This window comes from Perognathus longimembris, chromosome 7 (genome assembly GCF_023159225.1).
Source record: "Perognathus longimembris pacificus isolate PPM17 chromosome 7, ASM2315922v1, whole genome shotgun sequence".
Lineage (NCBI taxonomy): Eukaryota > Metazoa > Chordata > Mammalia > Rodentia > Heteromyidae > Perognathus > Perognathus longimembris.
The window spans coordinates 42,748,910-42,773,159 of record NC_063167.1 but is presented as its reverse complement, the minus strand read 5'-3'; the positions used below and the strand labels follow the sequence as shown (position 1 = coordinate 42,773,159).

At 45.6% G+C, this 24,250-nt stretch overlaps 1 protein-coding gene across 5 annotated transcripts in view; it reads right to left on the bottom strand.

Moving 5' to 3' along the window:
* The window catches only part of Patj (PATJ crumbs cell polarity complex component), a 304,043-nt gene that overhangs the window by 17,978 nt on the left and 261,815 nt on the right, over positions 1-24,250 (bottom strand). For all 5 annotated transcript variants that reach the window (XM_048351444.1, XM_048351442.1, XM_048351445.1 and 2 more), the window contains 5 exons: positions 22,780-22,866; positions 21,076-21,181; positions 18,813-18,850; positions 15,973-16,095; positions 15,117-15,221 (listed from right to left, as the gene is read on the bottom strand). In XM_048351444.1, coding sequence (XP_048207401.1) covers positions 15,117-15,221; positions 15,973-16,095; positions 18,813-18,850; positions 21,076-21,181; positions 22,780-22,866 — 459 coding nt within the window. The remainder of the gene's footprint in view (positions 1-15,116; positions 15,222-15,972; positions 16,096-18,812; positions 18,851-21,075; positions 21,182-22,779; positions 22,867-24,250) is intronic.

The following is a 24,250-nucleotide window of genomic DNA, read 5'->3' as shown; positions in this document are numbered from 1 at the left end:
CCTTCCCGCCCAGGCCGTTTTCCCCCCCTCCCACTGCACTCTCCCCACAGGCCGTGTTCCCCCCTCCCTGTACCTCCCCCTCCCAAATGGCTCCCTCTCTAGCTTGTAGGTCCTTCAACTGTGTCTGTCTCTCGAACCATTCCCCCCAAGAAAGCATGTCATGCGATACACTCTCTTGTGCTTTGGCTACTGTGGCCTTGAATAACTCAGGATAAATGCAACCGCTAAGGTCAAAAACTGTGGGTTCAATAAACTTTCAACTTGCATACTAAGGCACATGTCTTTATTGCACAGTCCCTACTAGGGATTGTATTCAAGAATAACAATGTCCTGCAGAATGGAGAAGTCAAAGTAAGCGAGACAGGACTGCAAGGAAAAAAAAATAAGTTGGCACCTGGGCTGGATGAGTGGCTCAAGTGGTAGAGTGCCAATCTGGCAAGCATGAAGTCCTGAGTTCAAATGTTAGTACTGCCAAACAAACAAACAAACCACAACCCAAATTCTTGAGCACCTTGCTTCAAGGTTTGCAGAGTTTCTAACCCTTGATAGAAACATGATTAACTCTTAGATTTGGATTTGCCAGGGCTCAGATCCTCTTGTATAAAATGCCAAATGAGCACTGTGGGTATGAGCCTGATGAAGGCACACCAGAAATCTGTGGCATTATGGCAGTTCTAGTTAAGGTAACATCTTAAGGGTGGGGGGGGGCTTCTAGAACATGAACAGCACATGCCTGGCCTCTGGTGTAACAGAATGAAGTGGGAAACTGCCTAAAGTTTTAAATTATTGAGTGGCAATAATTTTAGTGACAGACGATTTTAGATCTTTGAAAAGTCAACCAATAGCTGGGTACTAGTGGCACACGCTTGTAAGTCTATCTACCCGGGAGGCTGAGATCTGAGGATCCTGGTTTGAAGCCAGTCTGAGCAGGAAAGTCTGTGAGAGTCATCTCCAACGAACAAACAAAAAACTACAAATGGAACTATGGTTCAAGTGGTAGAGCACCAGCCTTGAGCAAATAAACTTAGTGGCAAGAGTCTAGGCCCAGAGTTTAAGCCCTAGGACTTACACATACACACAAAGTCAAATGGTTAACATGTCAAGAGTTTGGAGTTAGGCTAGGAATATGGCTCAGTGGTACAGTGCTTGCCTTGTATACATGAAGGCCTGGGTTTGATTCCTCAGCACCACATATATAGAAAAGGCCAGAAGTGGCGCTGTGGCTCAAGTGGTAGAGTGCTAGCCTTGAGCAAAAAGAAGCCAGAGACAGTGCTCAAGCCCTGAGTTCAAGCCCCAGGACTGGCAAACAAAGAAAAAAAAAGAGTTTGGAGTTAGATAGGCAAAGCAAATGGACTGCTGGACACACTGCCATATTGGGCAACCCCCTCAAATGCCATCTAGAATACCATTCCTCTTCTAGGGTCTGTCTGTCTATCTGTCTACCTACCTATGTATCTATTTTTTCTTTCTTTCTCTCTCCTTCCTTCCCTCCTTCCCACCCTCCCTTCTGTCTTTTTTTCTTTTTTTCTTTCATGAGAGAGGGTCTTACTATGTAGTCCAGGTTGGCCTGAAATGTAAAATTCTTCTACTTAGCCTCCTGAATCCTGGGATTGCAGGTATGTGCCATGGTGCCTGGTGGTTTTCAGGACTTTATTGGCAGCTTCATGCTCCCTAGGCAAGACACTTCCACTGAGCTATATCCCCAGAACCGTCTCCAGGATTTGAACAGGAATTTGGGCCTTCTTGGATTTTGAGCCTGTGTCATTATGATGAAAGTAGGATACCACTGCAGGGCCCTGCTAGTAAACACATTTCCATCACACCTTATCACCAGCAGTGTGGAAGGAAGCTCTCAACTTCAGAGGGAGCCAGCTCACAGCTTTCTTACACTCAAGTCTGCATCCTACCGCTCTGGTTCTAGGTGTCCATTTCAGCTTGCAGTCCTTTAGATCTTTGTCCTTCTATGACTCCTCTTCACACACCCCCAAATCCACTCTCCAGCCCACTATTTGATTCACTCAAAGAACTAGACCAATGAAACCAACATGACTGGAGTAGGACCAGGGATGGGGATAAGTCAGGATCCTCCCTACAGCTTCCAGAAGACTGCGATTGAGCCCACTCAGTATATTCATGCCACCTTGAGCCCTGTATACATGTGTTGTCTTAGGTAACATTGCATTAAAGCCTTGAGACTAGGTTCATGTGCAAGGCCCTATGCAACCATGGTTGGCCACATGTCACTTTTGCTTGGGAGTATAAAGGTATGCCCCATTGCTGGATGGGGGAGGGGGTAGCTGCTGCTGCTATTGCTGCCAATGAAAATCTTTGAATAAAGCATGGCCACTATCCTTATTGCATTCTGAATCTTGTTTCAGTCTAGCTGAGCTGGAGCTGGCATAGTTGGTAGGACTTGGAGCAGGGCAGTTTTGGCCTTGAGGCTTTGATGAAAGGGTAGTTGGAAAAGAGCAGGTGGCATTTGATGGTGGAGGTTCTGAGATCCTGGGTGGAGACATGGGAAGGGATGGATGGGAGCCCTGTAAATGTGGAGGCCTTCTAGGTGATGGAACCCCATCTAAAGGATGGAGCCTGTGAAGCAGCTGCTGAAGTGAGCTAACCACTGTAAGAGTTAGCATGCACCAGTGCCTCATGACTCTAAATCCTAGCTACTCAGGAGGCTGAGATCTGAGGACTGCAGTTAGAAGTCAGCTCAGGCAGGAAAAGTCAGTAAGACTCTTACTCTGATTAACCACCCCAAATCCAGAAGCTCAGGGACAACACCCAGACTCTGAGTTCAAGCCACAGGAATGGCAAAAACAGAGGGGCGCATGCAATGGGAAAGGTCCAAGCAGGGGGAGCAGGAGAAGCCCCAGTCAAGCCCCTAGCTGTCAGGGCCCCCGTGGGTGACTCCAAAGCAGATGTACTGAGCCTGACGGCTGGAACAGACTAGGCAGTATATACCTGCCAGAGTTATGGAACCCGTTGAAGCCAGAGCAGAAGTACACCAAGAAATGTCTCCTTTGCTATACACACACTGTGCCCGGGGCACCAGATGCCTCTGCCTGTGTTTTTGACTAGGGCTGTGGTTGAGGTGCCCATCTAGTGGTGGGTGGAAGCTGCCTGCAGAACTGGTGATTCACTGGGTCCAGCTTCCAACAAGTACTGGCTTTTGCAGATACAGGAGGAAAATGCTGTCTCATTTTGGCGACCAGGAAAAGTGCCTGGGACTGATGGGTATGGAGGCTGGCCTATCCAAGCGAAAGCACTTTTAGCACTTTTTTAGATGCCCCCTCCATATACAATGTGTGTCCCCCATATCTGAATACATCTGGGAGATTACTGTTCTCCGGGGATTGTGGCTGGAGAATTTTGACTATGAGTGTGGATAGTGAGAGCTGCAATACGAGGTCATGGCGAACACCCATGCTAGTCAGTGCCTCTGTCGTGGTGGACTGTGGGAGATTACTACTTGCCTGGAGGGCACCAAGAGGTATCACCTCCTGTGTAGCCTGTGAGAAAACCCGGGTGGGACTGAGAGAATGACTGTGGAATCTACCACTATGTCTTAGCATTGGTGAATGCTTTCTCTCCATTGCCCTGGCCCCAAAGATTCAGGAAGTTTGCCTTGAAGCAGGATATTCCAGGTCTTATTTTCTTCGTGTAACTTTGTGCCATGGTTTGGTGACTGGTGTCTTGGTGATAAGGTCTCTGTACATGTATTTAATCCTGTTGATGATGTCTTGCCAACTTCTGATTCCTTTACAGATTTGGAGAAATCAGCACCACACTGGTAGAACATCTGCAAGCATGTGGCTGGGCGCTAAATGTCGACAAGTTCCAGGGGCCTGGCTTGTCAGTCAAGTTTTTGGGTGTTGTCTGGTTGGGTAAGACAAAGATGATGCCCAAAGCAGTTACAGATAAAGTACAGGTCTATCCCTGCCTACCTCCCTCTCCCAGGCCTTCCTTGGGTTACTTGGGTACTAGACAGCCTTTGTCCCCACCACACACAGACCTGTTGTTCTTCTATCCACTGGTGAGGAAGGGTATTTGATGGAAGAACAGACTGTCAAAGCAGCTAAGAGGCTAATTCATGAGGCACAGGTGATAGATCACCTCAAGTGATAGATCCAAAGCGACCCTTTGAATTGGGCGTTCATCACGTGACACAGGATGGGTTCTGTTGAGGGCTATGGATGAGATAACCCATGTGTTTCTGGCCCCAGTCATGGAAAGGAGCCAAAAGGTGGTATTTCCTGGTAGAGAAACAGCAGGCAAGGGCTGGGAATATGGCGTAGTGGTAGAGTGCTGGCCTTGCATGCATAAGGCCCTGGGTTTGATTCCTCAGCACCACATTAACAGAAAAAAACAGAAATGGCACTGTGGCTCAAGTGGTAGAGTGCTAGCCTTGAGCAAAAAGAAGCCAGGGACAGTGCTTAGGCCCTGAGTTCAAGCCCTAGGACTGGCGAGAGAGAGAGAGAGAGAGAGAGAGAGAGAGAGAGAGAGAGAGAGAGAGAGAGAGAGAGAGAGAGAGAGAGGAGAGAGAGAGAGAGACAGCAGGCAATAGGGTACATGGCCCTGATTGCTATAGAAACAGTGACAGGATTGACTACAGTGGTAGAGAGAGCCACCTATACGCTAATGGGATGGATACAAAACTGAACCAAAGTGCCCTGTACCGCAGTGGAGTAGTCCAGACCCAGAATGCCTTCAGAACCAGGTACATTGATGGGACTAACCAAGGTAACACAGCACACTGGATGGTTGTTGTAATATAGCTATCCACAGACACAAGCCTGATGACATCAGATGGGCACATGCTGAATTCTGTACCTGTTTGGCTAGGAGCCATGAGGATGCCCCCTGGGTAATTTATAGATAGTTGGGCTGTATACAGATGTTTGATTTTGTGGGTAGCCTCTTGGAAATTGGATAGTTGGGTAGTAGTATGACACTGTCCCTGTGGGGACAGGCCATGTGACAAGATCTGTGAAGTTCAGGCTACTTTAAAGGACATCACTGTGACATGGTGGTCTGGCATGCACCCTTAGCCAGCCTACAGAGTGATGAGGCAGATACGTTGGTGAGAGTTGGGGGGCTGGAGAGTCCCCCTGCTATTGACTTAGCCACGTGGTTACACCTGCTGGCTACTCCAAAGTGGAGTGGAGACTGTGTGGTCTATTGTGAAAACCTGGGGAATGCATGTTTCTTCGGGGCAGTGACAGCAGGCCTGCCCAAAGTGTACTGCGTGCTCATATAAGCATCCTTGGAGAATGGTTGCACAAGGAAGATACCTTATGCAAGAGCAGTTTCCCCTGACTGGCTGGCCAGGGGGTTATATCAGGCAGGCCCCTTCTGGTGAATGGCACTAGATATGCACTTTGAGCTACTGGATTGCCTGCTTTCCCCTTGTTAAATTGCTGACCTGAGAGCTATACTCTGAGCTCACAACAACTGCTCTAGATGGGCAGCCCTGAGTGGGGACAAACTTCACCGTATGACTGGGCTAAGCAGCTGTACACCGAATGGAAACTGTATGTATCTCATTGCTCCCAAGCAGCAAGCATGTGAGAGCACTGTGGTAGTTGAAGTCACTACATGCCTGCCCCCCAGTCCCTGAGTGGGTGCACATGATGTCCATAGCTGGTGATCAGATCTCTAAATAAAAAGAGCCAAAAAGAAGGCTTGGCTCCAAGGAGGCCATGTTGCATCATACCACAGCCCCCATCCTGCGGCAGATGACAACAAAAGATACCCTTTTAAACCCTGGCTTTGAGAGGCAAGGTAATGCTTGGCTACTCAACCCAGGGGGCACATTCAGGGGCCAGAGGGTCACATGGTCATAGCCCTGGAAGGTTAAAGTGACCCACAAGTAGTGGCAGTGTGGATTTCCCCTTAGGAGAAGGGTTTAGAAATGAACTTGAAAGCCACTCTCATAGTTAACAGGAACTTGGGCCCTTATATTACCAGCTGTTTTCCAAATTGTTTCTCTATGCCAGTTCTGGAGGTCTTGAACTCAGAGCCTTTGCACTCTTGCTTGGCTTTTTCACTCAAGGCTGGCACGCTACCATTTGACACCTCCATACCGCTACTTCTGGCAGTATTGCAGAGTTTTCTACCAGGGCTGGCTTTGAGTTGCAATCCTAAGATCTCAGTCTCCTAAGTAGCAAGGATTACAGACATGAGCCACTAGTATCCTGCTTGGGTCATGAATCTTACAGGGAAGTTTTGCTTTGCCTTTATGGCCCATTTTGGCTCTCTAGTACTAGTACACACTGAACCCACGGACCAGCATACTCTTGCTAGAAGACCTGGAAAGTTATTGCTTGCTGAAACCACACTGTCCCTTGATAAGAAGCTAGCATGTGTGTTACCTGACGTAGAAAGTTGCCTTAATGGAGACCTATGACCTCTTTCTTTCTAACCCTGAAGGATCTTACAGGCCAACACTGTGATCGACTGGGCCTGTACCTACGCAGCTGTGGCAAAGGTGTCCTCTTGTTGGGTGTGCACAGAACTGCCAGCGAATGCTTCAAAGGGCCTCCCCTGGCATATCCAGCCCATGACTCTGGCCAACTGGACCTGGCTGATGGGGACTTTCCCCGGCTCAGCAGAGTGGAAGGACACTGAACGGTTCCTCATGTCAGCAGTCAGAGAGCATCGCGACCACATGACGCTCCAGACAGGGTCCACGGCATGGGATGGAGACTCCTGGATACCAGCAGAGGCCGTGGAATTAACCACCACATTCCCAATCTGTGTAGAACGCCTTAAAGGCACTGAGCTAGTGGGATGGGTGCCACTGTCCTTCTGTGATCGGGTGATTGTGGACAAGGAGGAGTCAGAGATGACAGCACTGCCTGTACCTCGGGGTACGCTGTGGGTGTGTGGTAACGATGGGTGGCCATACCGGCCTCAGAATTGGGTGGGTAGATGTACTTGGGGCCGGCCGTATCTCCCAGCCTCAGTTCAATATGAAATGCAGAAAAGGTCACAGAATTGGGGAGCAGGACAGACACAGTATAGAGGGAAACACACCCGAGGGAGGGGGGCCCTGTTTGTGCCTCAAGACTCAAGCATCAATGTAGACAAGCAGGTGACTGCTTTGGCCTTATCTACTGCCAGAGCACTAAACCACACCCACCAGGCCCTGTCTGCTTTAAGTGAAGAGGGATATCAACCTCAAAAGGTAGTGTTGCAACAACGCATGGCCCTAGATTTGCTCACTGCGGCCGAGGGTGGCGCATGCACTCTGTTGGGGACTGAGTGTTGTGTTTATATCCCAGGCGACCACTCCAATGTCAGTTCCACTCTAACACATTCCCAGGAGGGAACCAGCCAGCAGCAGCTTACCGGGTCCCCCTTACAAATGTGGTGGGCCAACTTGTTTTCCTGGCATTGGCTACTGGTTGTCCTAGGAATGGGGGCTTTCATTTTGGTAGCTGGTTATTGTGTTATATACTGTTGTAAGCGAGTCTACAGCCACTGGACGAGGGGCTGTTGCTGCTGTTACTGTCAACGATGAGTCTGTAGATGAAGAGCTTTAAATAAAGTATGGCCACTATCCCTAAGACACTCTATTTTTTTTCCACCTGTCTGAATCTCTTTCAATTTATGTGGAGCTGAGAACCCGCACAGCATCAAGGCAGGGGGAAATTACTTGGAGCTAAAGCTAAGAATTCAGAAGCCATTCCTTTCACTATATTCATACATGGCTTTCTTTTTTCTTTGTGTCAGTACTGGGGATTGAACTCAGGGCCTAGGAATTTTACCTTAGTTTTTTCTTTCAAGGCTGGTGCTCTACCACTTGAGGCACATTTCTCCTTTCAGCTTTTTTTTTTTTTTGTAGCTAATTGGAGATTAGAGTCTCACAGACTTTCCTGCCTGGATTGGCTTTGAACTGCCATCCTCAGATCTCAGCCTCCTGAGTAGCTAGGATTATAAGTGTGAGCCCACTGGTACCCAGCTCCATTTTTCCTTTTTCTTTTTGCCAGTCCTGGGGCTTGAACTCAGGGCCTGAGCACTGTCCCTGGCTGCTCGAGGCTAGCACTCTACCACTTGAGCCACAGCACTACGTCTGGCTTTTTTCTATATATGTGGTGCTGAAGAATCGGACCCAGGGCTTCATATATACAAGGCAAGCACTTTACCACTAGGCCATATTCCCAGCTTCATTTTTTCTTTATTATTTCAGTTTTTGTTTTTTTTTTTTTGCCAGTCCTGGGGCTTGGACTCAGGGCCTGAGCACTGTCCCTGGCTTCTTTTTGCTCAAGGCTAGCACTCTGCCACTTGAGCCACAGCGCCACTTCTGGCCATTTTCTGTGTATGTGGTGCTGGGGAATCGAACCCAGGGCCTCATGTATGTGAGGCAGGCACTCTTGCCACTAGGCCATATTCTCAGCTTCATTTTTTCTTTATTATTTCAGTTTTAAACAACACTTTTCAGAGGTCAAAACCCTTCTAGAATATTTAGTAAGAGACTCTCTGTTCCTTTCTCCTATTAGTTTCTCCCTAAAATTATTCTGTAACCGTTTTAGCCATTTCCTCTAGAATATGCATCCAGATTCTTAAACAATACAATGTAACTTTTAGTTCTTGATTTTTCCATGTTCTGGAATGTAATCACTATAAAGATTTAACTCTGATTGTATCTGTGGTACTGCTGGATCCAGGCACTTCTGCTCACAGCACTGACCCTTCTCTTGGGCCAGCAGATGCCTGAAGGGTAACTAAGTGTCGATGCAATCTTGGCAACTCAGCCTTCAGCCCTCATTTGCATCTGTCCCCTTTGCTGCCTTCAACTTTTGGTCAGATCCCTGCCCAGCTGTGCACGTAGACACATTCATCACGAAGGAGTGTTTGTCCAGTTTCTCCTTCAAGGCTGAAGCCACCAAGATAAGAACAACTTAGGGATTTTGAAAGCCTTGAAAAGATTTGCAGCGACACTGTCACGAACACAGGATCAACATCAGCTATCCCATGTCCTGTGGCAGACCACCAGAACACCATCTCGAAATCTGCGGTCATTTTCTTAAACTGAAGGGAGGGCTCCTTCTTTGAACTACCTTCATCTCGCCTTTCTCACTTGGGCCTCCTCCTGAGTCATACTCTCCCCCAGTTGCCTCAGGTTCCGGGATCACAGGCCTGACAGATAAACATTCTGTGAAGTCAATCAAAGCTGCCGCCCACACCAGCTATTTTCTTGATACAGATAAAACTCTGCGTGATCAGTCTCTGGATAATAATCAACCAGAACCGGACCTGATGGAGATGGCTAGCTATGCAAACCCTCTAGACTCTTGCCCCTGTTCTCTCCCCGTATAACCCCCAAACCACTTCAGAAACTTCAAGTTCTATCTTCCCAGGGTGGCCATGCAGAATACAACTGTGCCTTTTCCTTTGCTCCTTTACTCCTGTTTCGCTGGGGCAAGTGGCTGGGCCTGGTTCTTTGGGACCTCCAAAACTAGATCCCCTTTGCTTATCAGGTTAGCTGGGTGTGGTATAATATTTTGAGTATATACCTATAATCCTAGTACTTGGGAGGCTGAGGCAAGGAGGACTAAATTTGAGGCCAACCTGAGCTACATATTGAAACTTCATCTGAAAAAAAAAATCAACTAAAAAAACCCAACACACCCTAAATCAAAAAACAAAAAGCCAGGTGCTGGTGGTTCATGCCTGTAATCCTAGCTACTCAGGAGGCTGAGATCTGAGGGTCACAGTTCAAAGCCAGCCTGGGCAGGAAAGTCTGTAAGACTCTTATCTCCAATTAACCACCAGAAAACCGGAAGCGGTGCTGTGGCTCAAGTGGTAGAGTGCTATCCTTGAGCTGAAGAACTCAGGGACACTGCCCAGGCCCAGAGTTCAAGCCCCACGACGGACAAAACAAACAAACAAAAACAAAACCTAGAGCACACTACATCTATGGGATTATTATAATGAAAACCCCCTTGTACTATTAACATACACTAATGAAATTAGTAATAAAAAAGTTATTACTTCAATGTCAATACAAATGTTACTTGTACTGAGCCAACTACTATATGCTATACTATACACTATAATTACATTTCTTACTTTACGTTATAAATTTCTTTTCACACAGTTAATAATAAACTCATTACTTCAATCCTACACTTTAGCTGAGTTATACATACTGGACAATCTCTCTCTTTCTTCCTTTTTAATTTAGAGGGTTTTTTTTTGCCAGTCCTGGGCCTTGGACTCAGGGCCTGAGCACTGTCCCTAGCTTCTTCCCGCTCAAGGCTAGCACTCTGCCACTTGAGCCACAGCGCCGCTTCTGGCCGTTTTCTGTATATGTGGTGCTGGGGAATCGAACCTAGGGCCTCATGTATCCGAGGCAGGCACTCTTGCCACTAGGCTATATCCCCAGCCCCTAGAGGTTCTTTTTCTTTGCTTTTCTATCCTTTTCTCTTTCCTTCTTTCTTTTCCTTCCCTTAGGGTCTTTCTGTGAAACCCAGGCTAGCATCCATCTCATGATCCTTCTCTCAGTCTTCCAAGTGCTGGAATTCACCATGCAAAGCCAGAGGCACCTTTCCTTAAGCTCTCTTTTCCTTCACTTCCAGTTGGACAAACTGATCTCTATGGTCATAATAAAGACAGTTGTCACCTGGGATTTTTTTCTCTATCAACCAACGTTTTTATTATTCATGGGAGTCACCTGGGATTTTTAATGTGTTTCGGCCTCATAGCAACTGGCTTCCTTCCCGCCCCCCCCCCATATTATTTGGTTCACTTATTGAAGCACATCCTAAGTTATTTACACACACAAAAAATACTGATTTTAAAAAGGCAGGTCTAGCTACACACACACACACACACACACACACACACACACACACACAGAGTCAGGTATAGTCAGCAGCTATGGCTCATGCCTGTAATCCTAACTACACAGGAGGCTGAGAAACATGGTTTAAAGCCAGCCTGGGCAGAAGTTCACAAGACTGGAAGCTTGAAGTGGTAGAGTAGCAGCCGTGAGTGAAAAATCTAAGCAAGAGCATGAAGACCTGACTACAAACCCTAGTACCAGCATTAAAAAACAAAACAAAAAAAACAAACCAACCAGAAAACTTATTCTTTTGTAGAGAGTAGGTACCTTTTATTTTGGTTAGTTACCAGTTACAAAGAGTATTATGAGGGTAATATTCTTATAGTATTTAATCTGTTCACTGATTAACTGACTTTCTGATTAAATCTCTTTCATTTAAAAATTTCACTTATTCTATGTTTCTGTTCATAATTTGTTGGAGTTTAGATTTCCTGGCTTACTGCAGTATCTTGGTTTTTCTCCCTATTTCTTTTTATTTGTGGTGCTGGGTTTGATTTGGCAGTCTGGTTGATATTCTGAGCAAGGGCTCTTCAACAAAGCCCACTTCCAGATCTGTGTCTGTTATTGTTATCATTATTTTTCGGCAGTGTTGTGTTTGAACTTAAGTCCTTATGGTTGCTAGGCAAGCACTCATCTCATTTGAGCCCCAGCCCCAGTAATGTTATTCTAATAATGCTTCTCTATCTAGCAGTGGGGCCTCTTACATCAGTTTTGTGTGCTGTGGATGACACACTTTGAAGGTACTACTTTGTAGAGAGGTCTTCAGTTTAGCTCTCTGATTTCAAGAGTGTCATCTGAGGCCAGACACAGTGGCTCATACCTGTAATCTCAGCTATTTAGAAGGTGATCAGGTTCTGGTTCAAGGCCAGCCTGAGAAAAAGTTGGAGAGATCATCTCAGCTGGGCACTGGTGGCTCATGCCTGTAACCTAGCTACTCAGGAAGCTAAGATCTGAGGATCCTGATTCAATGCCAGCCTGGGTAAGAAAGTTTGTGAGACTTTTAATTCCAATTAACCACCAGAAAACTGGAAGTGGAATGGTGGATCAAAGTGGTAGAATGCTAACCCTGAGATCAGGGATAGAGCCCAGGCTGAGTTCAAGCCCTGCTAGACAGACAGGGGTGGGCCGGGGGTGGGGGAGGAGGGGAGAGGGGGAGAGAGAGAGAGAGAAAGAGAGAGACAGACAGATAGACAGAGAGAGAGAGAGACAGAGACAGAGACAGAGAGAGCATTTCAACAAAACAATCTAGGGCTGGTGAGTTCTCAGCAGCACCTGAGAACTTTGAAACTGAACTGAGGCAAAAAGTGAAAGGCCTTACTTGACAAATTACCACTTCAGATTTTCAGCTTTACAAAAAGGGCTGGAGGTATGGCTCACTGGTCGAGTGCTTGCCTAGCAATCATGAGGTCTTGAGTTCAAATTCCAGTATTTACATCCTCCCTCTCCCAAATAGTCTTTTGATCTCTAAATGTACTGCTGGCTATAAGACTGTATCTCCCATTTCCAGCATTTCCAGTTATTTGTTGAACCAGTATCTAATGAGCAGAATGTCCCAGGCAGAGTGGATGGGACAGTGAAAGGCCACCAGGTGGCTTTAGTGATCCTTCATTTCACTGGGCATTGAGGCTGCGTCCTCTAAACTGTCGTTTCTACCTCGATATCTGTAACTATATTATCCAGCATGCTACCCAGCATATCTGTCTGCTGTCCCAGAGTACTAACACTCCCTCAGTGTGTGTATCTGGTCCCCAAAGGTCCGTCCTCCCTCCCTCCCTCCCTCCCTCCCTTCCTTCCTTCCTTCCTTCCTTCCTTCCTTCCTTCCTTCCTTCCTTCCTTCCTTCCTTCCTTCCTTCCTTCCTTCTTTTCTCTTTTTCTGTTCCTGGGGCTTGAACTCAGGGCCTAGGTGTTGTCTCTGAGCCTCTTTGTGCTCAAGGCTAATGCTCTACCACTTGAGCCACAGTGCCACTCCTGGCATTTTCTGACTACTTTATTAGAGATAAGAGTCTCGCAGACTTTCCTCCCTGAGCTGGCTTCAAACTACTGAACTGGAAGCATGGCTTAAGTGGTAGATGCCAGCTGTGAGCAAGAAAGCCAAACTAGAGTGAGCGTGAGAATGCTAGGCCCTGATTTCAAGCTCTGGTTCTGATACACACACACACATATACACACCACACATGCACACACACCACACAAATTTTCCTTTGAAAATATAGAAATAGGAAAAATAAAGCACTCATTTAAAACTAGGTTAGCAGTAAGCCAGGTGTGATGCATACATCTAATCCTAAAAAAATCATTGCTAAAGTAGTTGATGGTGAATTCAAGTCTACCTTGGACTACATTGCAAGACCCTGTTTAATAAACTACATAAAGACTAACAGACTAGCAGCAGAATTGATTACTGACTCTTCTTTAGTACTTTTTATCTGAGACCAATCAAAAGCATATTTGTTAGTATACACAGTTTTTTCTCCCTATAGTGGCAATTTGGCTGAAAGGGAGTATTAATTCTATATAGGAGAGAACGAGCTCATTTTCATTTAAGGTATTTTTCATATTCAATTAATGTTATTCTTTAAAGTTGTATCTTCCTGGGAAGCTGATTTGGGGACCAATGCGGAATTCTGTGCATGTGTAGAGAAAGCTGTCCCTTAGACTTTTCACTCAAGGCTAGCACTCTATCACTTGAGCCACAGTTCCACTTGCAGATTTTTTTCTGGTTCACTGGAGATAAAAGCCTCACGGACGTTCCTGCCTGATTTGGCTTTGAACCACGACCTGCAGATCCCAGCCTCCTGCATAGCTAGGATTGCAGGTGTGAGCCCCCAATGCCTGGATGCTTTAAGCCCTACTTCTGAGCTAAACTCCCATCCCAAAAATGTGCCTTTCTATTTGTTTGTGGACAGGTAGAGCTGAACCAATATATCAGATGAGAAAAGAGCAGCAATATCAGATATGGACGTGGGGAAGCCTCTTTCTAGCTCTAGTTCTATCTGAAGCCATGTTCTCTCTGTGTATGCAGGTGCTCTGAACTGCACTTGCATTTCCATCCAGGGCCTCTAGGGGCCAGCATAACTCGAAGGACAGGCAAGCCCTGTGAACAAAAAGGCAAGGTTTGTGGGTATTGAGGGGAGGAAGGTGAGGTAACTAGGCATGTAAGTTTCTGGCAAATCTGGGACCAGGCATTGAGGGAAAGCACAACCTGGCCTGACCACATAGTGTTTTGGTTTTTGTCCAGTAGAAACTTGGGGACTCAGTTCATGGTTAATAAGATTTGGTTTATCACATAAACTTTGGTAAAACCACTGGCAATGCTATGATTCCGTTGGTACACAATGAAAGCACTTACCTGTTTTTGTTTTGAATGGTACTGGAGTTTGAACTCAGGGCTTTGCACTTGCTACACAGGTGTGCTATCATCTGAGCCATGGCTCCAGCCTATTACTTACCTTTTTAAATGTCTACTTTGTCACTCTGGATCTAGACCACTGAGCTGTTAACGTACCATAAATTATGTCTCCCAAATTAGTGATATTTCAATCCAAACCTTTTATTCTAAAACTAAAATGATCTGAGTGGCTGGCTGTAGCTGTTATTCTTTTTACAATAACCCATTTTAGACTACCTCTGTAGCAGTATGATTATAACTCTTCATTTTGGGAAGCCACCCCTTACTGAAAAGTACTGCCAGTAAGATACCCATTTCTGCCCAGCATAGTCTCAGAGACATGTGGAGGGCAGAAACTGGTGAGGGAAAAAAATACCTTTTGCTTTTCTTCCCGGTATATCTCTCTGTACCTCTGGACAATAGAAGAGGCTGATCAATAACTGTCTGCCATAATTGATGACTACTATGCAGTGAGTTTCAGGGCAGGCAATCATTTATGCTACTGGCAAAAAGCACTTTGTATTGTTTTCTTCCTTGAAAGGGAAAGGAAGAAACAGTCTTTGGTCCTAAGAAAGGCAATCATTTCCTATCCCTGACAAATGTGGATTTATAAAAGGAACACTGAAAAGTTAAAAAAAAAAAAAGCCTTATTGATTTATCATGCAAAGCAAAGAGTAATTTTTTTCCTCTTTGATGCTTTCATATAATCATGCTCACTGCCTGGGTGGCACTAAAGAATTTCTGAATAAAAATTACAATGTCTTGCTTTCCGGTTTGATAATTCACATGAGCCAGCACCCTGCTGGGTGGTGATGCTTGATGCCCAGGCTGCTCAATCTCTCCCTCCTGCCACTTCTCTACCCCACGCAGTGGCTGTACCTGTAGGATAATGCGCCCGTAGGCATTCTTCAACAGATTAACCACATCGGCATGAGACAGTCCATCCAAAGGTTGCCCGTTAATGCTGATAATCCGATCTCCAACCTGGAGAGACAAAATGGGCGAAAATCACTATCATTAAGGAAAATTAAATTTGAGAAGAATGCTTCTACTTCTTTGTCAGCTCCATTCCCAACTGTAGCTTTTGCAACTGTAGCTTTTGCTGTGAGTTCTAAGGTGCATGCCTGCTCCGGAAGCATGAGGGATTTTTATGGCTTTTCTCCCATACGGACCAATCAGGAAGCAAGGAGGGGGGCCAGATTTGATTACAAAAAGGCATAGCAGGTCACTTTTGTGTGATGGTAAGAGTGGTGTTTTATACAGCCATTCCTCAGGGATAATGAGGTACACAAATTAACTGTTCGATAAAGCTCCAATGTGGAAGCCAAATATTTTCTCCATTTTTCCTCTACCTTAGTTAAAATTAAGACGCAATAGGGGGGAAAATCATAAACATGTTGACTTCTTTGGTTAGGGGAAGACTCTGAGGTTAAATCTCTCTGAGCTGAAAACCAATTTTGGGCAGCATGAGGTGCTAAAAAAAGGGTACCAGAGGGTTTTTGCAAAGGAGTTGCATTTTCTTCTTTTATGGAGAAACTTTGATATAAACGGTAACATTTTTATATGCTTAGGGACCTAAGGAATTTCAAGTATAAAGTTTCTCTAATGCATTCTGCTCTCAGCATGGGTCATCCACGGCTTTGGAATTCTACCTTTAAACAAGGTACCAGATGCTATAAGTTCCTCCTTGTTCTCACCACATGTGGGGATTTGTAACCGGTCCCCTTTTACTTACTTTAAGCCTCTGGCTACGTGCAGCTACTCCATTGGCCTGAATCATGGCAATGAATATAGGGATATCTCCTAAAGGACTTCCTTTTCCTCCAGCAATACTGATTCCAAGGGCATCGCTGAGCTCCTAATAAAAAAGAGAGAGAGAAAACATGATGCTGGCATGTTTAATAAAGGGCCATAGCCTGATAGTTCCTAGGCTGCTGTTGAGCAAAATCTCTCCATGGAGTGACTCATGTCTGTTACTGTAGCTACTAAAGAGGCTAAGACCTAAGGATCACAGTTCAAAGCCAGCCTGGGTAGTAAAGTCTGTGAGGCATTTATCTCCAATTAACCACCAAAAATCCAGAAGTAGAGCTGTGGCTCAAGTGGTGGTAGAGCACCGGTCTTGAGGAAAAAAATCTAACATATAGACAACAATCGCTGCAGCCCCTGGACTGTAAAGAAATGAAAATATGATGGCCCATGACAACCTGGGGGAAATGACAGTGGAGGATGCATTGCCCAGGGTGGGTTTTTGTTGTTATTGTTTTTTTTTTTTTTTTTTTTTTTTTTGCCAGTCCTGGGCCTTGGACTCAGGGCCTGAGCGCTGTCCCTGGCTTCTTCCCGCTCAAGGCTAGCACTCTGCCACTTGAGCCACAGCGCCACTTCTGGCCGTTTTCTGTATATGTGGTGCTGGGGAATCGAACCTAGGGCCTCGTGTATCCGAGGCAGGCACTAGGCTGCCACTAGGCTATATCCCCAGCCCGTTATTGTTGTTTTGGTACTGGTACTGGGGCTTGAACTCAGAGACTTCTGCTCTTATTTGGCTTTTTTACTCAGGGCTGATGCTCTACCACTTGAACTATACCTTCACTTTTGGCTTTTTGCTGGTTAACTGGAAATAAGAATCGCATGGATTGTTCCACCAGGGCTGGCTTTGAACTGTGATCCTCAGATCTTAGACCCTCAGTAGCTAGGATTACAAGTGTAAGCCACTGTTACCAGGTCTCATTTGTACTTTTTGGAAACATGGTCAAGCATTGTGACCAAAACGGTAAGATGTGTCTTAGGACCTACAAAAATCTCTGCTGAAACCACATATGGGAGAACAGGGTTGGTATGAACTGGTGTATTATTAAAGCCCACAAAAATAGTCTAAAATGACTAAAGACACATCAAATACTATTTAAAAAAATCTTCAGGACTACATTGTGTCTCCTTATAATTCTCGTGTTGAAACCCAAGTCTGGTTGCATTTGGATCTCAGAGTTTAAGTGGAGGCCCTAAGAACTCTGACTAAGCCAGTTTTCAGGAGGAGGAGGATTGACTGAAGGAAAGATTCCAGGACAATGGGATGCATGAAGAAAAGTCCACGTGAGGCCACCATGAGAAGATGGCCATCTATAAGCCCGGAGACGGAGTGGGAGCGCACACAAGAAAAATAAAAGCTGCTAGGCCCTTAGCCTGGGACTTTCAGCCTCCAGCACAGTGAGGAAGTAAACTGTTGCCGAAGATACTCAGTCTATGGTATTTTGTCAGCCCCAGCAAATGAATACAAACAAGGAAATAAATGCAAGTTCCTTCAAACAAAGCTGGCTGAATCCAGAGACGGCTATGATTACAACAGGGTCATCAGATTTTTCTTTTCACTTTTTGAACCCCCAATTTATAGTCAAAGTGATCAGAATCTATTCTTTCTAATATTGTGAATATCACAGACAGGTTGAAAATCCGGGCTTGACAGGTTTACGGCCTGGAATGTCATTTACACAGTCTTTGTAAAGGGCAATTTAGCAACATGTACAAAAGCTTTAAAAAATGAGCACTTCTTTTCTTTTTTAAAATCCTGGGACAGAGCCCAGGGCTTCACACATGCTTGGCAAGCACTGTACCACTGAGCTCTACCTTCATTCCCAAGCAAGGAGCTTGATTTTATAGTTGAATTTCTAGCAATTAATCCTGAGAGATTATCCATGATATGGGCAATTGTAACTATAAAGGTGTTTTGTTATATGACATAGAAATTGAGAAATTCTTCAGTAAGAGAAAACTGGTTAAGAAAATCATAGGCACATTCACGTACAGAACATACTGGAACCTTTGAAAATCATGCTATTGTCTCCAAAAAAACCACGTGATGTGGTGAATAGTTTATCCTGCCAAGTGAAGAGAATGAGCTACAAGATTAAGTCCAATATATCTTTTTTTTTTTTTGGTGATGATCCTGGGGCTTGAACTCAGGGCCTTGGAGCTATCTCTGAACTTCTTTTCTCAAGGCGAATACTCTACCACTCTTTGGTGATTAACTGGAGATCGGAGTCTTATGGTTTTTGCTGCTTAGGCTGGCTTCAAACTGTGATTGATGCTCAGATCTCAAAGTCCTGAGTAGCTAGGTGACTGCAAGTATGAGTCATTGGGGCCTGGCATAATTTTTCTCTTTTCATTTCTCTTTTGGTTTGTACTGGAGTTTGAACTTAAAGCTTCCTGCTTGCTTGGCTAGCACTCTACCAGCTGAGCTATGTCTCCAAACTGGCTTTTTACTAGTTATTTTATATGTAGAGTCGAGTCTTGCAAACTTTTTTGCCCGGGCTGGCCTTGAACCAAGATCCTCCAGATTTCAACCTCCTGATTGGTTAGGCTTACAGTGTGAGCTACTAGTGTCTGGCTATTTTGTAAAATTTGAACACAAACACACACAGAAATCAGCAGTCATCTATATGTTTTACTCTCTTTTTCAGAGCCTATATTTAATTAGTTGCTTGGAAGGGCCTACTAACGATCTGATCATTTGTAGTATGAGGAACAATGCATCTTTTATGCAAGTCTAATACAAGCCAGAATAAAAACAGCAAAATAACTTACTCTCATGATCTCAACAGTCCTTGGGCCCATGTTTGTGCCTAAAAAAAAAGGAGGTCATTAATTTGTTTTCAAATTCAGACCTAGTATATATTTAGGATGCCATAACATCCCATGAATGTTCAGCCTTTCTGGAGAAGAGAAAAAAGCAAGTGGGCTTCAAGCCATGATCCTCTAGGGCTCATCTCCCTTCTCAAGGTCAGTCCGAAGCCACATCTTCAGGGCCATGCCTCTGTTTCACAGGACTGCTCTGCTACTGAGATGGACAGGCCAGGACCGTTTGGTCTGACAGAGGCTGATGGGTGGTAGCAGGAGCTTATTGGAGCAGTGATTCAGTGCTTGGAGGACTGAGCCATTTGGGTTCCACCGTGTACTTTTCTGTTCTAGTCAAAGATAACCCCTCACCCAATGAGACACTTAAGTCCCAGTTTCAGCCCTGTCCCCTGACTTCCCTCTAGTCACCAGTCATTTCTAATATCCTCTCTGGAAACTGCTTCTGTCTGACACACTCCATTTTTCTGCTTGTCTGCTGATCCTTTGATCTATTGATCTATGTATTCTTTTTTTTTTTTTTTTGGCCAGTCCTGGGCCTTGGACTCAGGGCCTGAGCACTGTCCCTGGCTTCTTCCCACTCAAGGCTAGCACTCCGCCACTTGAGCCACAGCGCCGCTTCTGGCCGTTTTCTGTATATGTGGTGCTGGGGAATCGAACCTAGGGCCTCGTGTATCCGAGGCAGGCACTCTTGCCACTAGGCTATATCCCCAGCCCCTATGTATTCTTTATTTATGTCTGTGTGCCAGTCCTGGGGCTTAAACCAGGGCCTGAGCACTGTCCCTGGTTTCTTTTTGCTCAAGGCTAGCACTCTACCACTTGAGCCACAGAGCCACTTCTGACCATTTTCTATATATGTGGTGCTGAGGAATCAAACCCAGGGCTTCATGTATATAAGGCAAGCACTCTTGCCACTAGGCCACATTCCCAGCCCTACGATCTGTAGATCCTTAAGGGAATATTTCAAAAGGCCTTGTGTAGCTATGCAAGCACTCTACTATTGAACTACATCCCAGGCCCCATTAGCACTGGGGTTAGAACTCAAGGTCTCATACTGCTTCGCTGATGTGCTTCCACTTGAGCCATGCTTCAGGTCTGGTTTTACGCTAATAATTTTGGAGGTTGAGTCTTGTAGACTTTTCTGTCTGAGCTGGGCTCAAACCACGATCCTCTAGATCTCAGCTTCCTAAGTCACTAGGATTATGGCGCATGAATCACTAGTGCTTGGCCCTTAGACCTTTTTTACTTTTATATTTATTAGTAAAAATTTTTTTTTTTTCCAGTCCTGGGCTTGAACTCAGGGCCTGGACACTGTCCTTGAGCTTCTTTTTGCTCAAGGCTAGCACTCTGCCACTTGAGCCACAGTGCCACTTCCGGCTTTGTCTGTTTACATAGTGCCAAGGAATTGAACCCAGGGCTTCATACATGCTAGGCAAGCACTCTACCATTAAGCCACATTCCAAGCCCCTCTACTTTTATTTTTGAGACAAGAGTCTTGTTAAGTTTCCCAGGCTGGTCTTGAACTTGTTCTATAGATAAGGTTGGCCTCCAGTTTGCAATCCTCTTGATTTAGCCTCCAGATTATCTGGAATTTCAAGTATGTGCTGCTATGCTTGGCTTTAAAATGTTTTAATTGAAGAGGACTGTGGGCTCTCTCTCTGGACTTCCCCTCGCTTGGGGGGGGGGAAGGGGCTTGTCTGCCCCTTCCTGGGTGGTCCTTTATTGCTCTCATGTGGGAGCGATGGCCACCAGTAGCCTCATCTCTCTCTCTCGACTTCCCCTCGCTTGGGGGGGGAAGGGGTTTGTCCGCCCCTTCCTGGGTGGTCCATTATCGCTCACGAGGGAGCGATGGCCACGGGTAGCCTCGGTGGCGTGTGGTCGCAGGGTGCCCCAAAGCCGCCAAGAACGACAGGGACGCGTGGGCCCCTGGAGAAAACCTCTAGGGCTTCTGTTTATTCAAATGAGGAGCCTCCCAGATATACCCCAAAGGCGGGCACAAGAGAGGGGCCCCTGATTGGTCCCAAGGGGCTTGTCCCTCAAGTGATATCAGACTTCCTTCTCTTCCTGTTAAAGACAGGAAGGGGAGGGACAGGCTGAGGTCAGCTGTGGCCCCTTAAAGGTGCAGCTGACCCCAACAGAGGACAAGACCGATCTTTGAAAACATGAATACTGAAATTGGGCAAGAAGATGGTTTTGCTGAGGCTGTTTCATATACCTGGAGTTTTCTGGGATGAATCTGAAGCTCTTTTTGTGCCCACCAGGTTTTGTAGGCCAGCAATGACAGGAGCTAAGGAAGGCCGACAAGTGCTGTGTGGATCTCCCTGAAAAAGAAAAAAGACCCAGTGGTCACTTGCTTGAGACATATTTGTACCTGTCACGTGCATGCCAGTTGCAGAAGCCACCATAGTCTAACAGAAAATTCTGCAGAGGCCAAGAAAGAAAACAAAAACCACTAACTCATTCCGTTTCATGCCACCAAGTGTCACCCTACCTACCCTTTGCTGTCTGTACAATATGTACTTTGATACTGGAGTTCAATCAGAACCCTGTTTGAGCTAGTGTGTGTGTGTGTGTGTGTGTGTGTGTGTGTGCATGTGTGTGTATGTCAGTACTAGAACTTGAACTCAGGACCTTGTTCTCTTGCCTGGATTTTTTACTCAGGACTGTCTGTCATGCTACTTCTGCAGCCTACAGCTCCACTTCTGGATTTTTGCTGATTAACTGAAGATAAAGAGTCTCGTAGAGTTTCCTGACCAGGCTGGCTTGGATGAAGCTGCAATCCTCAGACCTCAGCTTTAGTAGTAGCTAGGATTATAGGCATGAGTCACCAGCGCCTACTGAAGCTGTAACAAATTGCCATATACTTAATGGCTTAAAACAAGCACATATTTATAGTGTCACAATTATAGGTCAAAAGTCTATCATGGAGCTAGGTGCTGGTGGCTCATGTCTGTAATCCTGTCTACTCAGGATGTTGAGATCTGAGGATCATAGTTCGAAGCCAACCCAGACAGGAAAATCCATGAGACCCTAACCTCCCATTAGTCACCAAATAGCTAGAAGTGGAGCTGGGGCTCAAGTCATAGGATGCTAGCCTTGAGTGAAGAGCTCAGGGACAGGTACACACACACACACACACAGAGTCTGTCACAGGTCTTTCTGGATTCAAATCAAGACCATAGCAGACTGTACTCCTCCTATGATCCTAGGGAAGAATCGACTTGTCTCAAGTCAAATGGTTTTAACCTCAGAACAATGGCTTGCCATAACCCACCAAGAATGCCTGGGCCTCCCATGCAAGTTTCTATACTTGCCACATAGGTTAAACATGTAGTCTACCATTTTGTTTGTGTCAGTCATTATATTGGAAAGAAATACAGTGAAAAAAAATAGCACTTACATCACCAGCCTTGCAAATAAGCATAACATGTTTGCTAACCCATATCACCCCCAGGACCTTCCTCCCATAGGAGAAAGCCCCCCCACTTCATTCTGCAAGGCATACAACATTTATGCCCTCAGCACGTGTGAGTGGCTATTCACAAGTTAACTTTATAGCAATATTTAATCGAATGAATAGAACAATGTCGTGCTAATGAGGGTCAAATTGCCACCAGATGTTGCCCCTTTCTTTTTTTTTTTTAAGCAAACACAGCTGTGTACATATGTGCACAGGCAGTACAGAACAAATAGTGAGAGAAAAGTGGTCGGGGGGGGGGGAAGTGGCCCTAGAAAAATCTAGGGATTAATTAATTTCCAACCCCACCCTTCACTGTAACTTCAAACACATGAAAACACATTGCAGTGTGTTTTCTGCAGTGGGTGAATAAGCTGCATATAAGACATCATTTCATTTATAACATGAGGCGCTGTCTCCTCTCAGAAGCAGGAGTGAGCCAAGCTGAGAAACCATGAACACCTGACTGTTTTGCGACGTCTTCCTTGAGGAGGTCCAGGAACCCGCTCGGAGTCTCCCAATCTCCAGCTGCACAAGCCCCTGGGCACACTTGAGAAGACAAAAAGAACAGAAGTGAGCTGGGCACTGGTGGCTCACGCCTGTCATCCTTGCTACTTAGGAGGCTGAGATCTGAGGATCAAAATTTGAAGCCAGCTCAGTCAGGAGTCTGTGAGGTTCTTATCTTCTCCTTGTCTCTGCAGCCAAGATTTACTCATTAGGCAGCCACTGTGGTTTCAGTCATCCAAACATCAAACTCAGCAACACAAACTTGCTGGATGCCAGAGGCTCACATCTGTCTGTAATTCTAGTAATCTAATTCTTAGGAGGCTGAGATCTGAGGATCATGGTTTGAAGCCAGCCCAGGCAGGAAGGTCTGTGAGATCCTTATCCAAATAAATTATCAAAAAAGCTGTAAGTGGAGCTATGGCTCAAGTGGTAGAGCATTAGCCTTGAGTAAAAAAAAAAAAAAGCTCAGGACAGCACCTACGCCCAGAGTTCAAGCCCCAGGACGAGAAAAACAAAACAACCCCCCCCAGACCCACAAACTTAGAAACACAACAGTATGTATCTTAGGACTTTTAAAAAATGCCTAATGTCATCTCACTCCTCTTCCTTCTCCCTTTTGATGAAATCATTCACAAAGAGTGAAATGATTAAGGAAATGTAGGAAAGAGTTGAAGACAGAAATCAAACACTGAGATAATTTTCAAATACAGGTTCTCTGTTGAGTGGTGATACCTGACTATAGCAATAAAGCAAATTTGTGAGTGTGAGTGTGTGTGTGTATGTATGTGTGTGTGTGTGTGTGTGTGTGTGTGTGTGTGTGTGTGTGCAGTGCTGGTACTTGAATTCAGGGACTCTAGCTTTTAACTGGCAATTTTGCTCAAGGCTAGCACTCTACCACTTGAGCCACAGTTCCCCTTTTGATTTTTTGCTGGTTGGGCTGGGAATATGGCCTAGTGGCAAGAGTGCTTGCCTCGTATACATGAAGTCCTGGGTTCGATTCCTCAGCACCACATATATAGAAAATGGCCAGAAGTGGCACTGTGGCTCAAGTGGCAGAGTGCTAGCCTTGAGCAAAAAGAAGCCAGGGACAGTGCTCAGGCCCAGAGTTCAAAGACCAGGCCCAACAACAACAACAACGAAAAAAAAACCTACCAATTTTTTTCTGGTAAACTGAAGATGAGAGAATTGTGGATTTTTCTGCCTAAGCAGGCTTCAAACTATAAACCTCAGATCTCAACCTCCAGAGTAGCTAGATTACAGGTGTGAGCCACCAGCACCTGGCAAGAAATAAGCAATTCCTCTGTCTTTGCTCAAGCTCCAGACTTATCTATGAGACAGAATACTACAAACCCTCCCCAGCTGAGTGAGGAGGGTCCATGTGGCAGACTCCTGGGGGAGGGGGACACTCGACCCTCAGCATCTTTCC